This window comes from Gobio gobio (genome assembly GCF_949357685.1).
Source record: "Gobio gobio genome assembly, chromosome: 3".
Lineage (NCBI taxonomy): Eukaryota > Metazoa > Chordata > Actinopteri > Cypriniformes > Gobionidae > Gobio > Gobio gobio.
The window spans coordinates 62,535,417-62,555,079 of record NC_137099.1 but is presented as its reverse complement, the minus strand read 5'-3'; the positions used below and the strand labels follow the sequence as shown (position 1 = coordinate 62,555,079).

Sequence of the window (19,663 nt, the reverse complement as noted above, 5' to 3'; positions counted from 1 at the left end):
TTCCGTGTTTCTTTGTCAGCATGGTCTGAAGATTATCTGGTTCAATTTTCGTGAAAATCGGATGAACCGTCTAGGACGAGTTCGCAAAAGTAGGTTTTTCGGAAAATTCTAAATGGCGGGAAATGACGTCATAGGGTGCATTCGAATCGTATTGAGCCAAGGAATCAGAGGAAAACATAATTTTGTTTCTAGCCCTTATGGTTCAAAAGTTATTAGCATAAACATGAGTCAAATTTTTGACAGGTGGTGGCGCTAGAGGGATTGAGTTAGAGACTCCACATTTGCTATGTTGACACTTCAGACTGTCCTCTATGAGTGTGCCAAATTTCATAACTTTCCTGCAAACGGTTCTATGGGCTGCCATAGACTCCCATGGCGGAAGAAGAAGAAGAAGAAGAATAGGAACGCTAACGGTTTCAATAGGTGCCTTTTCAATTCGGTGCTTGGCCCCTAATAATGTATAAACAACAAACAACTTAAATTCTCAATTATGAAAGTAATTTTAGAAAACAAACAAATTATATATAAACAATATAATGGCATTAACACACTGAATACAGTCAGAGGCTTCAGTATCTGGGAGATAAACAGTAGAACTGCACCGTCAGACTGAGTCATGTGACACTGAAGGATTCACACAAGTATTATTTCAGATTCATCACTAATGATGGAAAATGGCTTGGTTATCCAGGAGTGACTCTTAATGTCACAGGTGAGTTTGGTGAGGTTTATCTCTTCTTCTGTGCATTATGTTGAATAATAATCAGTGTATGACAGCAGCACTAGATATAATGTGTAATGATATAATTATAATTCTGAGCGCATCCATTCCTAATCTCCAAACTCCACCTGAGTCGCTGTCATTGGAAGCTTTGCTCATTGGCCTAAAAACAGGGCACCGTCCCGCACGAGCCCATTAAGAGTCTCTGTAATGAGCCGATTTGGTGGCTTTGTTTTGATGAGGTTGACTGTGGAAAAAACAGGTGAGAAGGAGATCTGTGTAGGTTTCATAGACCCTGCTCTTCAATGAAGTAATCAGCACCTTTACACTTATTGATTATGGGCTGTGAATTTAGGCAGTGCCCACTCTAGAAAACAGTGGTACAGGCGAACAGACTCGTCATTAAGGGACTGAAAAATATTCGTGCATTGGTCAATCTGGCCTCGAGCCGGTCAGTGAAAAAAAGCTGGAGGTCATTCCACCGGGCGGACACACGTTTCACAACTTCTCTCAATGGCAGCATCTGGTCTGGAGGGCTTCAGTAGTTTGTGGGGTTCAACATGGCAAACACACATGGCACACACACACACACACACACACAAACACACACACACACACACACACACACACACACACACACACACACACACACACACACACACACACACACACACACACACACACACTTTCTTTAAACTCGTGATCTCAGCCATCATGTGCAGAAGTGTGTTAACCACAAACAGTCCTTCAACCTAAAGCTAAAAGTGCATGTGTTACTCAGTCAGTCGTTCAGTTGCTGTTGATCTGATGAGCTACAACACGGTAAGACAAACACACTCTTACTTAAATGAACACTGATGATTATTTCTATAGATGAAGCTCATATAACACATGAGAAATATCTTCTGTTCATCTAATGATCAGTTCATTCACACACACTGATGTTGAGCATTAATAATCTCCAGATGTGCAGAGATCTCACTAACACTAAGAGCTGTTTAGGTTGATGAACATGACCTGTTTATGAGTATATGAGTGATGTTTAATGCTGTATTATAGATGTATTTTATGCTGATGTGGGTCAGAACGGCTCTTCCTCTTCCTCTGGTCTTTCTGCTCATGATTCACGGTGAGTCTCTGGCACATTTCATCTTCTGTGTAATTTAGTTATAAAGAGTCTGTCCTTTTCTTCTGAAGTTTGTAGCCTGTTTGGATCATATAATGATGATTAATGAGCAGTTTTCTGTGCTATATTGATGCGTTTCCTTTTGAAGCAGGAAGTTTGAGTGAGAGATGTCAATGGGCTTGTCCGTTTTATAAATATCCAATAGTTTTTAGTGACGTCACAGTTTTGAACATGAATTGCTAATTTGCTTCTTGCTAGTCAGTGTCCGGTGGTTTAGGGGCGGGACTTTCTCACTCATCAGAGCATTTGATTGGACAAACATCAGTGTATCGCAGATCATGGATATTTTTGGCTAATTTTCTCAGAAGACGATGTGGAGATATTGTTGAGGTTTATGTGTCAAAGGACTGTTTGTTAGCATATAGAAGATCGCAGAGCTGAGTCTTTAAATCATCATTGATTATTTTCTTAGTCTGTCGTGTGTTTGATTGTTTGATAGAGCTGTTGTTCGTGACTGACGTCTGTTTTCACTTCTGTTTCTGTGTTTATTTCTATAACATCCTCCATCAAAGCTCATGAAGTAATTCACACTGAGATCATTCATCACTCAATAGAGTCTGAGAAGATGAGCTTATATTTCCTGTCATGAGTCGCTGTTTAGATGTAAAAATATGAAGTTTTCAATGGTCCAGTATAACTGATAAAACATGTTCATCAGGATGAATTCTGTGTTTCAGGGGTTTCTAGTGCTTATATGAGTGTGAGTTACAGTCCTTCACACATCTGTGCACTAAAGGACTCAACAGTGATAATGAGATGCTCTTATACATACCCTACTGGACATCAGATCAAGAAAGTGTACTGGACCAAAACAAAAGATAAAGAGGACACAGAAGAGTTTCCAAATCTGTCTAATGACACTGAATACAGTCAGAGGCTTCAGTATCTGGGAGATAAACAGCAGAACTGCACCGTCAGACTGAGTCATGTGACACTGAAGGATTCACACAAGTACTATTTCAGATTCTTCACTGATAAAGACAAATGGGTTGGTGTTCCAGGAGTGACTCTTACTGTCACAGATGAGTTTGGTGAGGTTTATCTCTTCTTCTGTGCATTATGTTGAATAATAATCAGTGTATGACAGCAGCACTAGATATAATGTGTGTGTTGTGTTCAGATCTTCAGGTGGAGTCTCCTGAGAGAGTGACAGAGGGAGATTCAGTCCGTCTGACATGTAAAAGCAGCTGCACTCTGACTGACAGAGCAACATTCATCTGGTCCAGAAACTCACAGCCATTAACTGAGAGAAGAGACAGAAACAATGAACTCCTGCTGCAGTCAGTCAGAAGAGAGGATGCAGGCAGATATAGCTGTGCTGTACACGGACACCATCACATCTCTCCTGATGTTCATCTCAATGTCATGTGTGAGTACAGATCGATCATTTCTCTTTAAAGTTGTCTTTGAAAAGCAAGCAGAGTTTAAGACTACATAACTCTAATAAATGATCAGTCAGTTTCGTGGGAGCTCTTGTGTTATCACTAAAATCTGGAAGAAAAAAACACAGGCACACAAGGGCATATTGCACAGGAGTCTCATGTGGAAATTGAGCTCGCTTTCTGAATGAAACACATTTAACAACGACATTGACTTTTGGAGTAAAATGTTTCTCTAGTGCACCGACAGGAGAGGCATAAGTGTCGCCTGTTTCTGATAGAGCGTAAAATATCCACTGTCCGTCTGTTCCCAAACAATGGAGTAATGTGGCTCGTCTGGCCAAGCACTTCCCGTCAATAAAGTAAATGATTACAATAAATAATAACATAATTACTATAAAGATTAAATAAGATTACCAGAAGCCAAATGATTCCTACCTCTCCCATTCAGATACAAGGCAAAAGGGGAGAGGAGACAGAACAGGAAATGATGTTGGCTCATGACATCACAACAATTAAAGGGGAAAGCACTCATTTAGATCAGGCGGCCACATCAGGCATATGTAAATGAACAATGTTTAGTTAATTCACAATAAATATATATAACAGTATAATTTATATACTTTTTACAAAAGGACAAAAGGACGAAACTAAAGCTAAATGCATCAGTAAAACAGAACATCAGCAGCTCAACAACTGAACTTCTTCATCATCTCTAGGTTTTACTGCCCTCTAGTGATCATACTCAGTATCACAATGATCCACAAAACACAAAACCTACCTAGAAAACTTTCCTCCAGCCGCCACTGATCAGTACTTTTGGTAACGCTTTAGATTACGGCCCGGAAAGTACTGCGTAAGTAAAGAGAATTTACAGCAAAACTTCCATAAGTATTAAAAAAATAACAGCATAAGTATTAACACATTTATTCTGTAAGTATTTTTAATTAAGGGGTAATAATCAGTGTAGTTACAGGGTAAGTATGAATCTGCGGGCTGTAAATTAAAGTGGTGTTTGTTCCCTTCTTGTTTCGTGTAGTTACAGGGTAAGTACAATGAAAACACGTACACAATCTGATACCACTCGGAAACCTTTATTTAAAAAACAAGTTTTTTTAAACAGATTTACAACACTTATTCATTTCTCTTGCTTGGCTTTATCCTCCTACCCAGATAATTACCCCTTATTTAAAAAATACTTACAGTATAAATAATGTGTTAATGTTCCTGATAGTTACCCCTTTATTCTCCCAATATTACATATTGTTCCCTTATACCTACACATACTTACTTTATAGTTACACTATAATTACCGAATATTATGCTGTAAATTCTCTTTACTTACGCAGTACTTTCCGGGCCGTAATCTAAAGCGTTACCATACTTTTACCTGACATCTGCAGATCCTCCAGTGAATCCTGTGATCTCCATCAGTCCATTTGCTGAAATAATTATTCCTAAATCTGTGATTCATAAGTCTCAACCAAATCTGTGATGTCAATTTAATTTGTTAATGTTTTATTTGTTTGTTTGGGATTAGACCCTCCAAAGAGCGTCTCAGTGTCCATCAGTCCATCTGGTGTAATAGTGGAGGGAGATTCAGTGACTCTGAACTGCAGCAGTGATTCAAACCCTCCTGCTCTGAACTTCAGCTGGTTTAAAGGAGGAACGTTTGTAGGATCTGGAAGAATCTACAGCATCTCAAAGATCAGCTCTGATGACAGTGGAGAATACAAGTGCAGATCCATCAATGAACATGGAGAGAAATACTCTGATGCTGTGACTCTAAACATCATGTGTGAGTTAATGATCATCTGCACATTGTTCACACATCTAAGTTCATTTTGCAATATGTATTGTTAATTAGAGCTGAGTATCATGTTTGAAACTTTTTAGGCACGACCGAATTGCCTCAATACCATCGAGTATTATAAAATGTCATGTCGTTCGATACCAAATTTCGATACCTAAGGTGTTAATCTCGTCAATGTCAGAGAGCCAATAAGCAAGCAGCATGATTGGCTGTGGCGGATAAACACTAGTTTATGTCGGTTATGCCCAGAGACATGGATCGCACGTGAGGCTGTAGTGTGTAATCCGTCTGCTGTGGTGCATTACGGCTCTGACGCGGTCACTCTAGTCAATGCTTCTGTTTATACCAGCCGCGCCACAGCACGAGGAGGGAACTAAATCTCGCCAGAGCCGTGATGAGCCACAGTCGTGTGCAGTGTAAATGGGGGGTAAGAGTCCCAACCCTCATCGATGTAAAGGATGTGGAAAAGCTCAAAAGTGTGGCCACATTTCACCAGGCTCTGCCAACAGAGTGAGATGCAATATTTGCAACAAGATAATTTCTGCCAGACCGGCAACACGACAAATCTGAAGCACTTGACAGAGCACAGAATAACTTAAACTGAAGAGCAGAAAGTTGCTCGGTAATCGACTGCAAGAAGAACTGCAGCGCGTCACATAAATGAACCGAAACTCAGCATATACACGCTCAGAAAAAAAGGTTCCTTGGGGAACAAAACGTATAACTGTACCTTTAAAGGTACACAATTGGTCCTTGGGGTACAATTATACCATTGTTTTCCTCTACTTAGAGCCAGTGGTGGAGGAAGTACTGCATCTCAGAACCTAAGTAAAAGTACAAATACCCAAAATAGAGATTCTCTTAATGTCTATATTCTAATAATAATAATAATAAAAAAATAAACAGTATGGGCTGTGGCATTTTAATTAAGTTAGTTTTGTGTTAATGTAATTGTTCTGACCATCTGTGGCCCAGTTTACATTCTGACTTACGATTCTGGTTATCTATCAGTGATCTGAGTTTGATAATATCATTATTCTGAAGCAATATTCTCACCAGTGTTTAATCAGCTTTGACATATTTAAATCTGCATATTTGTGATATTTTTACCTTTTATAAAGGGCATTTTCCCCCTAATCTTATTAAATATATGCTACGTTTCAGCTTTCCTTTTATATTCTTAAATTTGATCATACATTAAATTAGAATAAGACACTATAGGGCTGTTACCAATCAAATTAAATCATTTACTCTGAAACATTTCCACTGCATTAAATAATGTTATTGTTTTAAATATTTTTTTGAATACAAATAAGAAAAGTTGGAAAGAATGTTTAAACATGAAACTAAACTGCCAGTAGGTGGCGCTGGTTTTAATGAGTGAATCGTTGAGTCAATTGGTTCAAACGGCTGATTCGTTCAGGATTGAGGCAGTTGTTTATGAACGGGTAATTGAATCTTTGATTCAACCGATTCATTCAAACGCTGAATCATTCAGTAACACACACTGTTGCTGTGAGGTGCGTTATGGTTCTGCATTGATCTTTGTTTGTAACTATTTTCGCTGCAGAAATCGAACAAAAACAGTCAATACTGTATCTAAAATGTAAGTGACTTTTTGTTAATTAATTGTTTATGGAACTGTCATATGAAATCAGTGACACATTTTCAGTCATGATAGTATTCAGGAAAACAACACTCTTGGTCTTGTGATGTTTTTAACTGTATTATACTGTATGTTATAACTAAAATGTACATTTCCTGAAGAAAATGTGAGTGGTGCTTGCCGTGGCAAAACTCGCCACCCGGTGCTACTGTGATGCAAAAAAGCCAAGCAACATGTCTGTACGATGTTCTGGGGCTGAGACATGGCTTTTTTATGTTGCAATATGGTTGCTAGGATGCTCCTAAATGGTTGCTAGGGTGTGGTTATACAGTTGCCGTGGCAAAAAAACAGTTAGCATTTGGCTAGCATGACGTTAACACGATTAGCCAGTTAGCATTTTTTTTTTTAACAAAATGTTAACATGATTAGCATTTATTTAGCATTATGCAAACACAATTAGCATGATGCTAACACAATTAGCATGTTGCTATCAGGATGTTAACACGATTAGCATGTTGCTATCATAATGCTAACACAATTAACAATTTCATAGCACAATGCTAACACGATTAGCATGATGCTAACATAATGATAACACGATTAGCATTTTGATAGCATAATGCTAACACAATTAGCATGCTGCTAGCATGATGCTAACATGATTGTTTGGTTGCTATGGAGGGGCATGGCAGCTGCCAATGATGACACTCCAAAAGCTGCTTGTCAGTATGAATGATATAAACCAGGGGTTTTTAGTCTTCAACTAAAATAGCTTGAGGTCCAGTAAATGAATCCTCGTCACCGGCCGAGGTCCGGACAATTATATACCTATAAACAATAATTTATGTTTATTGTCAGACTAAAGAAATTAGTGTAGATAGCATTTGTTCTCAATTGAACAAAATATAATATGTTCTCATATGGACAAACCATGTCTGTTCATATTGTTAAAGGGGCTATATGCAACTTTTTCCCCAAAATAAACGTAACAATAGCCTTTTTATTTTACCATTTATGACTCAAACATCTCCTGATGAGCATACTGACACCTTGTCCGCTCACAGTGGGTGCACCTATAAGCCTGTATCCTATTTTTCCTATTTTCTGGCGGGTCGTTTTTTCCTGCGAGATCGAGCAGAAAATAAGAGCAGTTCTATTTTTTGGCCACAGGTGTCAGTCGCGAGTTTAAATTTCAGAAAAACGCATATAGCCCCTTTAAAGCAAACATAGATAATCCTTCACAAAATTGATTTCATTTTGTTTTTGTTCTGTTATGTCCTTTAAGTTGCTTTGGTACAAAATATCTCAATTCAACCAGTAACCATATCTGACAAAAATATGAACTAAAAATGCCTTCATCTCTAAATCTGCACTGGAAATCCATTCAAAATTACTAGCAACTAAAGTGCTTTTTCCTGCTGAACTGAGATAAATTCAATTCAATTCAATTCAAATTTATTTGTATAGCGCTTTTCACGATACATATCATTTCAAAGCAGCTTCACAGAAAATGCATCTACATTACAATTGAAATAGATTTGTACATGTTATGCATTTCAGAAATGCACATATACAAAGCACACAGATTAGCTAACTATCTATTATTAATCAATATAATAACTATGGCACAGAAATAAGAATACATGTTGGGTAAATATAAATAACAATCAATGAACGCAAACCCCCCTGGATCAAAAAATCATTCATGTTCATTCACCTGTATAGTATACTTAACTAAATGTATCTAATATTGAACACTGCTCTCTTCTGTGCTTCAAATTATAATTATAATTAGCAATATCATTCAGAAACACAAACAGGCAAAAATAAAGTGCCACCAGTGTTGGAAAAATGTAAAAGTGCAAGAAACCTTTTATTTAATGTTTCCACTTTTGACAACCGCAACAGAATCAGAGCAAATGAGACACACAGGCCTCGTACAGGATGCAGGAAGAATAAATGCGTTTTTTTTTTTTCACCCATTCATCTCGGAAAACTCGGTTCCCTTTCAGTCGGTCACGTTCGACGTACGTCGGAACTGACCGACGAATTGGGATCTGTTTCCAGAGCTACTTCGAGTGATTAAAACGAGCCAATGGACATTGGCATGCGGTTCACACATTCCACGCACCGCCCCGCAGCGCGGGTATAAATACGGAAGTGGAATACCGCATCATTGCTTTTTAACTTCGGAGCCGAACGGTTTGCTGTATCAAGCTGTTTCTACGAAGAGTGTTTAGACGAGTCTCGAGGAGGATCGCTCTCTTACCTGGGTGCTGGTGTGACGGCGCGAGTCAGCGAGTGGCCGCTGCAACATACACTTGTTCCTGTGTTGGTTGGCTGGGCGTTTCCGTTCTTTGAGTGCTCACATGCTGCCTTGTCATCAGACTGCTGTGAGCCGCGGCCATCTCCCTGAGTGCTTCAGCACTTCTAAAAGAGCATTTCCTTCTAAAAGAGCAACACGGTTTGACCCTGCGTCTTTTTCAAGATGTCATTCAAACCGTGTATTTCTGGATGCGGTTGTTTCCTGTCCTCATTTGACTGCCACGATCTCTCTCGCATATAAACATGTGAGATTGCTTTCGTGGGTGATCCATGCTCTCTCAGGAGAGCATGGTCACGTCGGCGCGTTGTTCGTCTCACCTTTCTCGTAAGGGCTGAGCGTTCAGCGCGCCGTGTGCCGTCTCGCGCCGGCTGATAGCGGGGGTTGTCACGGCAACCCAGCGCGTCACTCGGCGCTCTGATGCGCGGTCGAGACTACAGTATGAAACCTCAAACGGGGTTGAGTCCCTTCGCTTATTCCCCGATCTAGTTTCTTTTCTGGGGCCCCAGAAAAGGATTACTTTGGCTAATAAGCGTTGGTGGCCTGAGGATTACAGTGGGGCTTCCCCGCCGAGTACATCTCTTCGGGCCCCCACTCCTCTATCGCATCACGAGCGTGCTGAGACTTTGTTTGTGGGTGGTTCATGTTCTCTCGCGAGAACATGACCACGTCGGCGCGTTGTTCACCTTGCTCTTTCATAGGGGCTGGATTGTTCAGCGCACCGTGTGCTGTCAAGTCTGACGGCCACGCTCATTGTCTCACATGCCTGCTGGTAGCTTAAAGATGGGATTGCTGGTCCTTTTTATAAAAAAAAAAAAAAAAAAAGGATCTAGCGTTTCATTTGGCGCTCTGGCGGAGGACAGATGTCAATTGCTGCATCGGAGAGAGGGCTTTTATGCGCTGGAAATGATAATGCTGAGTTTCCCACTATAATGGTGTGTGCTCATGCTGAATCAGATTCAGAGTTGACAGCAATGCTTTCCGGGGTGGCTGCCCGGATGTGCATTGGAACTATTTGGTGTCAAAATATGGAACACCAAAAGGGCCATAACCTGTATAAGTTTTTCCCTCTCTCACTGCCCTCTGTCCTGCATGCATGAGGGTAGTCCCGACCCAGGGGTTATGCAGGAACTGCGTGCGGTGATGGACCTCGCTCTCCGGGTGATGAAAGTCACTGCACGCTCCCTGGGTCAGGCGATGTCCACACCAGTGGTCCAGGAAGCTGGGGCTAAACCTGGCAGATATGCGTGAGCCCGACGAAGTTCGGTTCCTCAGCGCCCCTGTCTGTCAGGCTGGCCTCTTCGGCGACGCCAACGAGAACTTCGCCCAGCAGTTCTTGGTGGCCCAGAAGCAGACGGAGGTGGCTAAAAAAAAAAAAAATTAATAAAAAAAAAAAAAATTAATAAAAAAAAAAAAAAAAAAAACCTGCCCCGACGACCAGCTGCTGCCTACACCCAGTCGTCGGCCGCAGCACCTCCATCTGCTTGTCGCCGAGGGCCCACCCTGCGTCCGCCTCCACCCAGGCAGCAGGTGGTCGGGCGCAAGGGAGGCGCCCAACCCGTCCAGGGTCCCGCGAGCCTGCTAGCAAGCACAAGGGCAAGCGACCCTGAAACGGGCAGCCCAGCGAGAGAGGAATTGCTCGGGGAGACGGTGTCCGCACCCCTCCCTCCCCCGGAGGAGGACCGGGGGGAGAATATTTTTTTGGTTTCGGTCCTGCCGCTGGCTCCCCGGAGTCCACTCCACCTCGCTGCCTCACCCCGGGTACGTCTGTGGTGCCGTTGGTCCCGCTAGTTCGGTCTCTGGGGGCCTGGTTAGGTCTCCCCAGGCCGTCTCGCTGGCTCATCCGTACCATCAGACTCGGCTATGCGATTCAATTCGCACGCCGGCCTCCCAAGTACAGGGGCATCCTCTTCACCTCCGTGCGGAGCAGCGATGCCCATGTCTTGCGGTCCGAGATCGATGCCCTGCTGGCGAGGGCGCGATCGAGCCGGTTCCTCCTGCCGATATGAGGTCGGGGTTCTACAGCCCCTACTTCATTGTACCCAAGAAAGGGGGTGGGTTAAGGCCAATCTTGGACCTGCACATTCTGAATCGGGCCCTGCACAAGCTCCCGTTCAAAATGTTAACGCAGAAACGCATTTTCCAATGCATCCGTCCCCGAGATTGGTTCGCAGCGAACACAGGGACATGGTGCTCAGTCACCTCAGCCCGTTGGGATTTCGGGTCAACCGAGAGAAAACTCTGCCCCGCACAGAGGATCTCTTATCTCGGTATGGAGCTGGATTCGGTCAGCCGGACAGCGCACCTCACTCCAGAGCGCGTCCGGTCAGTGTTGAACTGCTTGAATACGTTCAAAGGCAGGACAGCGGTCCCACTGAAATTCTTTCAGAGGCTCCTGGGGCATATGGCATCTGCAGCCACGGTAACGCCGCTCGGATTGCTTCATATGAGACCGCTTCAACGCTGGTTGCATGACCGAGTCCCGAGATGGGCGTGGCAGAGCGGTCAGTACCGGGTCTTAGTTACTCCTTACTGTCGCCAAACCTTCAGTCCGTGGTCAGACCCCTCGTTTCTCCGGGCCGGAGTGTCCCTAGAACAGGTGTCGAGGCATGCTGTGGTCTTCACGGATGCCTCATCCACGGGCTGGGGGGCCACGTACAACGGGCACGCAGTTTTGGGTCTGTGGACGGGGCCCCAACTGTGTTGGCATATCAATTGCCTAGAGTTACTGGCGGTACGTCTTGCCCTTGCCCGGTTCAAGAAGTCGCTTCGGGGCAAGCACGTACTGGTCCATTCGGACAGCACTGCGGCCGTTGCGTACATCAACCGTCAGGGTGGTCTACGCTCCCGTTGCATGCTCCGGCTCGCCTGCCATCTCCTCCTGTGGAGTCAGAACTCTCTCGCCAGTCGACACCTCCGGGCAAATGGCGACTCCACCCCCGGAGCGTCCAGCTGATATGGGACCACTTCGGAGTTGCACAGGTAGACCTGTTCGCTTCTCCGGACTCAACCCATTGCCAGTGGTACTACTCCCTGACCGGAGGTACCTTAGGCACAGATGCACTGGCGCACAGCTGGCCCCGGGACCTACGCAAATATGCGTTTCCCCAGTGAGCCTTCTCGCACAGACACTGTGCAAGGTCAGGGAGGACGAGGAGCAGGTCTTGTTAGTTGCGCCCTACTGGCCCAACCGGACCTGGTTCCCAGAACTCACACTCCTCGCGACAGCCCCTCCCTGGCCGATCCCCCTGAGGAAGGACCTGCTTTCTCAGGGGCAGGGCACTCTATGGCACCCGCGTCCAGATCTCTGGAATCTCCATGTCTGGTCCCTGGACGGGACGCGGAGGTTCTAGGTGGCCTACCACAAGCAGTGGTAGACACCATCGCTTCAGCTAGAGCCCCCTCTATGAGGCGCCTCTACTCTCTGAAGTGGAACCTGTTCGTCGAGTGGTGCTCTTCCCACCGGGAAGACCCCCGAAGGTGTTTGATTAACGTTGTGCTTTCCTTCCTGCAGGATGGGCTGGAGCGAAGGCTGTCTTCCTCCACCCTCAAAGTATACGTCGCAGCAATAGCGGCGTATCACGATGCAGTAGACGGTAAATCCTTAGGTAAGCACGACTTAATCGTCAGGTTCCTCAGAGGTACGAGGAGACTAAATAAATAAGATTTTATTTCTGAAAAGAGCAAAAAAAAAACAGATTCAGATCATGTGTCTCTACGTTTACACTGCAAGCATTAGTGCTCAATTCTGATTTATTGCTCAGATTTCTTTGTGTGGCTGTTCACATTATTATTAATTGAATGTGTCCAATAACAGATTTGAGTTTGAACTGCACAGTAAAATCCTCAGAGTTAAATCAACACTGTCACTTTAACTCTTTAGATTGGGACAATATGTGCAGTGAGCTGTGTTGATTTATCTCTGAGGATTTTGCAGTGGTCATAGATCTGAACAATAGTAAACATGGAGGCCACTGAAGTCAGAGTTTATGTGTTCATTTATCATATAGCTATTGTTATCCACCATACTTATTATAATTATTCCGGACAACATTTTGTCCTGCTACTCCTCCCACAGCTTTTGTCACAAACCCATGAATGTGTCAAATCGACCGCCTTATTCAGGAATGCGTCAAATCGAGTATAATATAAAATCAAATATTCAGGAATGGTGTGCTAAATCTCTTCTAAGGGGTCGGGGGTGCGATGTTCACCCCAGGGGCGAAAAAGTAGCGAAAAAAATCCCATAGACTTAACATTGCAAAAATTTGTAACGAGTCATAACTCTGAGAGAGGATTTCGTAGAAATGGGCTCAATTTACTCAGCCAACCAATCACTATCTCAGGATCACTGTGACCCTATCAAGCCACACCCTAGCAACCATTTAGAGCTCCCTAGCAACTGATCCCATAGACTTCCATTAAAAAACATCAAAGGGATATCTTTGGATAGAAGTGTCATAGAAACTTGAAGGTGGGTTTTTTTTATTCAGGGCATCAACAGCCAATCACAAATCACCTTCAACACTTCCTAGTCACGCCCTAGCAACCATTATAAAGCACCCTAGCAACCTTTTACCAAGACCTATATCTCTGCCTCAGAACATCATAAAGGCATGGGGGTTGGTTTATATCATTCATACAGACAATCAGCCTTTGGAGTATCGTCATTGGATGCTGCCAAGCCACTCCATAGCAACCAAACAGAGTACCCTAGCAACCGTTCAACAAGACCTATATCTCTGCATCAGAACATCATAGAGACATAGCGGTTGGCTCTTTTGACTCATGCTAGCAAACTGGACTTTCAAAATGCTACACATGCTAGCAGTGAATAGCTACATGCTAATAGTGATTAGCTAAGGATTAGAACATGCTAGCAAACATGCTAATCATGTTAGCATTATGTTAACAACATGCTAATCATGTTAGCATAATGCTAACAACATGGTAATCGTGTTAGCATTGTAATGCTGATCATGTTAGTATAATGCTAACATCATGCTAATCGTTTTAGCATTATGTTAACAACATGCAAATCGTGTTAGCATTATGTTAACAACATGCAAATCGTGTTAGCATTATGTTAACAACATGCAAATCGTGTTAGCATTATGTTAACAACATGCTAATCATGTTAGCATTGTTATGCTAATCATGTTAGCATTATTCTAGCATCCTTTTAATCGTGTTAGCATCATTCTTGCAACATGTTAATCGTGTTAACAAAATGCTAATCATGTTAACATCATGCTAGCAAAATGCTAATTGTGTTACCATTATGCTAGCCACATGCTAATTGTGTTAGTATTGTCTTGCTAATCATGTTAGCATTTTCTTGCTAATCATGTTAGCAACATGCTAGTAATGTTAGCATTCTTTGCTAGCAACATGTTAATCGTGTTAGCATTATTCTAGCAAAATGTAAATCGTGTTAGCATGAGGTTTGTGTGATCATATCTCCGCATCAGAACATCACAGAGACTTGAGGCTGATCTCATTTGAATCAACCTATCAAGCAGCTAATAAGTAGTAACATTCAAACTTCATAGCCAGGCCCTAGCAACCAGTTACAGCACCCTAGCAACCATATATAAACATTAACAAGCCATATCTCAGCCCGAGAGCATTGTAGAAATAGAGACTTGGGCTCTTTTGACTCAGACTGGCCAATAGTCTTTAACTATCACCCCATAAACTGTATAGCCACACCCTAGCATCCATTTAGAGCATCCTAGCAACCGTACAAACACATGAATAAGCCATATCTCAGCACCAGAGCATTGCAGAAATACAGAGTTGGGCTCTTTTGACTCAGACTGGCCAATAGTCTTTAAATATCACCCCATAAACTGTATAGTCACACCCTAGCAACCAATTAGAGTACCCTAGCAACCGTACAAACACATGAATAAGCCATATATCAGCACCAGAACATCCTACAGACATGTTGCTTGGCTTTTTTTGCATTATCCGGGTGGCGAGTTTTGCCACGGCAAGCACCACTCACATTTTCTTCAGGAAATGTACATTCTAGTTTATATATATAGTTTTAACTCAAGTTTTGTTTGAAGAGCTGTGCAAAACAACAACAACAAAACAGATGTGGGCCACTTTTGCCTGCAGTCTGAATGTAAACACTACAGATCATGTTTAAGTCTGAAAAGGAAACAGGTAGGAAAGGTCAACTTTACAAATTCAGTACTTTATTAATATATAAAAAGGCAATTAAACATTATATATATATATATATATGGCTTGACATGAACCTTTTTTGCTCAGCAATCACTGTGGCTAGTGTTTTTTTATTTTTGTGAAATGCATTTAAACTCACAGGTAGGACACTTGGGATTGCATTTTCATCATAATACCGTGTGACAATTGTAGCAAAATGCAGTTTGAAATTCAAAATGCATTCTGAGCCAAAGGTACACAGTAATTTCCCAGTGTTAAATTAACACTTCTCAGGGTTTATATAGTCCACACTCATAAATAACACTGAATCGGTGTTGAAGTTAATTAGGTAATTAAGAGATGAATTGAGTGATGACTGAGCATTAATGATGAACACCTGATGATAATGAGCAGAATCACTGAAGATAAGAGAAACTACAACTGAGTTCAGCCACAGCCTAAAGCCTAGTTCACACTGCCCGATTTTAGCCCCGATTTTGACTCACCGACAGGTTTTGGGAAATCGCAGACAAATGCCTGAAATCATAGGCAAATTGGTGCTCGTGCACACAAGTGACTATCACGCAGTGTTAATGATCAAAGACGCGATCAGAGAGAATCGCCGATGAGTCGCCGACGCCCGCGAGATATTTGGCATGCTAAATATCTGGACCTGTCGGCGATTCAAACTCCTGCTGTGTGAAATGAGTTATGACTGAAAAATACATCGGCGAGGACCTACAGCCAATGAGAGAGTGAGATACAGGGCAGCGGGAGGTTCGGGAGGAGTTATAGACCAGAATATTAGTACTTTTAATAGATACATTTACAGTTCTATCAACCAGAAACAAAGCACAAATATTTGCTTGACCAGCCGCAGCAGCAGCACATTGCTAAATTATTTATTTACCTCCAACTCTCTTTGCAGAACACAATCCTTGCTCCTTGTGTCTCTCCAACCATTTCCTCCACCATAATCTTTTTTTCTTTTTCTCCTTTTTGCTGCAAATCAGCGCACAGACAATTTGGATAGCAAGAGTCTGAACTGCAGTCTATATTTTTAATAAAAATTCCAGTCTCGCGCGAGAACTCAGGTCTGATGCACGTGTGATCTTGCGTTGTTTCCTTCTCACTTCTTGCGTATGTTTGCTTGTGAAACGTAGTTCGCTGACGGGACAGAGCTGTCTGTGATTTTTCCTCTTGCACAGTCATTCAGTGTAAAACCCCCTGTCGCCGATCCATCGTGCAGTGTGAACACAGCAGTGACTGAATGCTACCCAAGATAGTCATGCAGTGTGAAAAGAACTGTGATCCGACGAAAATCGTGCAGTCTGAACTCGGCATTAGATGAAATCAACTGAAGATAAAAGAAGACATTAAATCTCTCAGCAGAGGAGGATTAAACAACTCCACAAACAGCATTACCAGCTTCACACATTACTAACCAGAAGAAAATTGATCATTGTGAATTAACAGAGATAAAAAAAAATCTGCCATTATGTTGATCAGTGTTTGCTTTAGTGAGTCTGTTTGACTCTTGACTTTCTAACATTGCTTTTTCTCTGGCTGCTGTATCTGTGTCTGTTATGTCAAGAATAGTAAGAGACGATGTGTTTAGCTGATGTGGGCCACTTGATGATAAAGATGTAGTCTCCATCTAATAGTCTCATTTACTGATGTTATACAGAGTGTACAGAGTAGTGTGCCATACTAGCCACTAGCCAGACCAATAAACAAGCACACCCTTACAAAAAATAACTGCAGTATAATGTAGTATAACAGCAGTCCAATGAAGTACAACTGTAGATTTGCAGTATTATGAAGTATATATGCAGATTTTAGGACACAAAAAAAAATGCAATATTGCCGCTTTACTGCAATGTATACTGGTCCTGATAATCAACACAAATCCATTTTAATGAATGAATGACTCTCTCTACCCGTCGCTCTGGTGTTTGTCAACAGCCGCTTGCACCGCCTGCTGGTGAGGTCGACTAACAGCAGATGGAGATTATGCTCAGTAATCTACTGCTATTCCTGCAGTTCTGTTGAATATTAACCACTGAATTGGTGGAAGCGAATTTGCAAAGCGAAATAAAAAGCGAGAATTGCCTGTCGGATATTATAGGTTGTATTTTTTTTAAACAGAATTAATATTTTGGAAGTGAAATCTGAGAGGTGAACATGGATTATTGAATTTTTAATAATGAAAATGTGTGTGAAATGTTTTGAAATGAAATATTCACATCTTAAATATACAACCATGTTGAATTTCAGACCATAAAAATGCAAGCTCTAAAAATACAATGAATTAAAAGGCAAGCACGTATTTTCAAGTAGTGCAATTCAACAAGCTTTTTGTTTCAAAACATTTGGCATTATTTTACTTCCATATTAACAATCGTAAAACATGAGTATAAAGATGTGGATCAGCTGATGCGAGCCTGACTAACGTGACCTGTCAGAACTAAAGCTATGCTTGATTAGGGGATTCTTAAGTCTCAAAGTGTGTGATGTCAAATTTAATTTGGATATTCTTCCTCTTTCAGTTCATCGTGGTCTTGGTTGGCATGTCTGGTTGGGGATCACAGTGGCATGTGTAGGATTATTCATCATCATCATCATCATCATCACACTGTACACAATGTAAATATAAATGTATCAACAAAAAGTAATATTTGTTTTTAAACTGCAGTACATTTGATTATTAAATGAAACGGCTTGTTTCCATTTCCTGTTCAACAGTCAGAAGAAAAGGATAAACTGTAGATCTGCAGCACATGATTATGAGGTGAGAAGATCGAAGAACCACAGAATGACACCAATACATCCGTTAGAGCTTCTTTATACACGTAGAACATGCATATCATCACACTCATGAATTTATGTGAGAAGAGAGACTCTGGAGTGATCACACTTTTGATTGTCATGCAAAGCCTCTTGTTTCGTGCTGTAAGTCCTTCTGTCTGTTTCCCTGTAGAACGATGATCCCAGAGCAGGAACATATACAGCTCTTGAGCTCAAGTCCAGATCACCTGACCTGTACGACACACTCACAGTGAGTGAAATATCATAAACTACACAAGCAATAGAGTTTGTGCAGGTAATAAATAATCAATGTGTTTCCCCATAGACTGTCCATCCCAGACCTGCTGTTCTCCAGTCGGGCTCTTCTGAATATGAGAATCTGTAAGTTGGAGATCCTCAGGTCTTCTCAAGATAATCAATAAAGATTAGATTATGTCCTCAGTAGTCAATCTACTAGTCAATAGACACTAAACAGTCTTTTCTTTCTGTTACAAACTGGATTATATGAGTCGTCTCACTGACAGAAATCATATTCTTAAAAAAAAAACTCAGATTATTTGTAGCATTTGTAGTGTTGTTTCATGTGCTTTCAAAAAACACAGACCTGTGTAAATGTGTGTGTTATTTCTGTTGTAGCCACAGCAAGACACCGCGGTAAAATGAAGCACAAGAAAAACTTTTCCCAGCTTTTGTTGCGTCGCTGGACACGCCCACATCCAACTACCAATGAAAATGAAACGCCTCTTCAGAGTTTCCATTCGTCAGTGAAGTGATGTTTCTCAAAGGTCCTGTAGAAAGTAATGGATTATATTCATGTGTGACATGAAGAAACAGTCAAAGTGTAACTAATAAACTAATTGTTTCAATAATATTTTATACATTTGATCATATTTATGTTATTAAAGGGTCCATGTGACAGATTTTTCTCTTTATTCAAATAAAATGTTTCGAATCTGTGCTTTAAAGTTGCAACGTTTCCGCTTGAAATCCCTGCTACTTCCCTGCTACAACAACAACAACCTTTATTTATAAAGCACATTTAAACACAATATGAATTGATCTAAAGTGCAGTACAGAGTACAAAGCAGATCTATACAAAAATAATTACAGGTTTTCAAATGCTAAAGAATAAAAATACGATTTAAGAGTAGATTTAAAAATGTCCAATGAAGGAGCAGACCTCACATGATGAAAGGCCCGATCACCTTTTGATTTATAGCGACACCGAGAAACAGTTAAAGGATTAGTTCACTTTTAAATAAACTTTTGCTGATAATTTAAGTAAAGTAAAGCCATTACTTCCGCCAAGTGAGGTCAAATACGATCGTGGTCATAGATATATCGATCGTAGATGCTCATTCGTCTGATCCGTGCAGGCACTAATGAGGCATCTACGTATACATCTATGACCACGCTCGTATTTGTACTCCAGACATGACGGTTATGCAAGTGCGAAGGTTCAGTAAAGAGGGTTAGATATAGGGGTTTGAGTGATCAAAAATCAGACGAAAAGAAATTTATTAAATATTATCCGTATTATATTTCACCTGCAGCAGCATTGAGAACTTTTGTAATGATACATTTGGCCATTAACTTTTAAATGCATCATTATATTTAAACTGCAAACACATGAGAGGAGTCTGCATTAAAGAC

General features: G+C 41.6%; 1 protein-coding gene across 1 annotated transcript; it reads left to right on the top strand.

The window, feature by feature from the left end:
- The first annotated feature begins 1,509 nt into the window (after positions 1 to 1,509).
- LOC307122997 (B-cell receptor CD22-like) lies at positions 1,510 to 18,979 on the top strand. The gene is made up of 10 exons (XM_079811366.1): positions 1,510 to 1,543; positions 1,781 to 1,850; positions 2,585 to 2,938; positions 3,028 to 3,276; positions 4,827 to 5,084; positions 17,752 to 17,848; positions 17,948 to 17,993; positions 18,183 to 18,260; positions 18,336 to 18,391; positions 18,647 to 18,979. The coding sequence occupies exons 1-10, from the start codon at positions 1,529 to 1,531 to the stop codon at positions 18,666 to 18,668; spliced, it is 1,245 nt and encodes a 414-aa protein (XP_079667492.1). The 5' UTR covers positions 1,510 to 1,528; the 3' UTR covers positions 18,669 to 18,979.
- Positions 18,980 to 19,663: the final 684 nt, after the last annotated feature.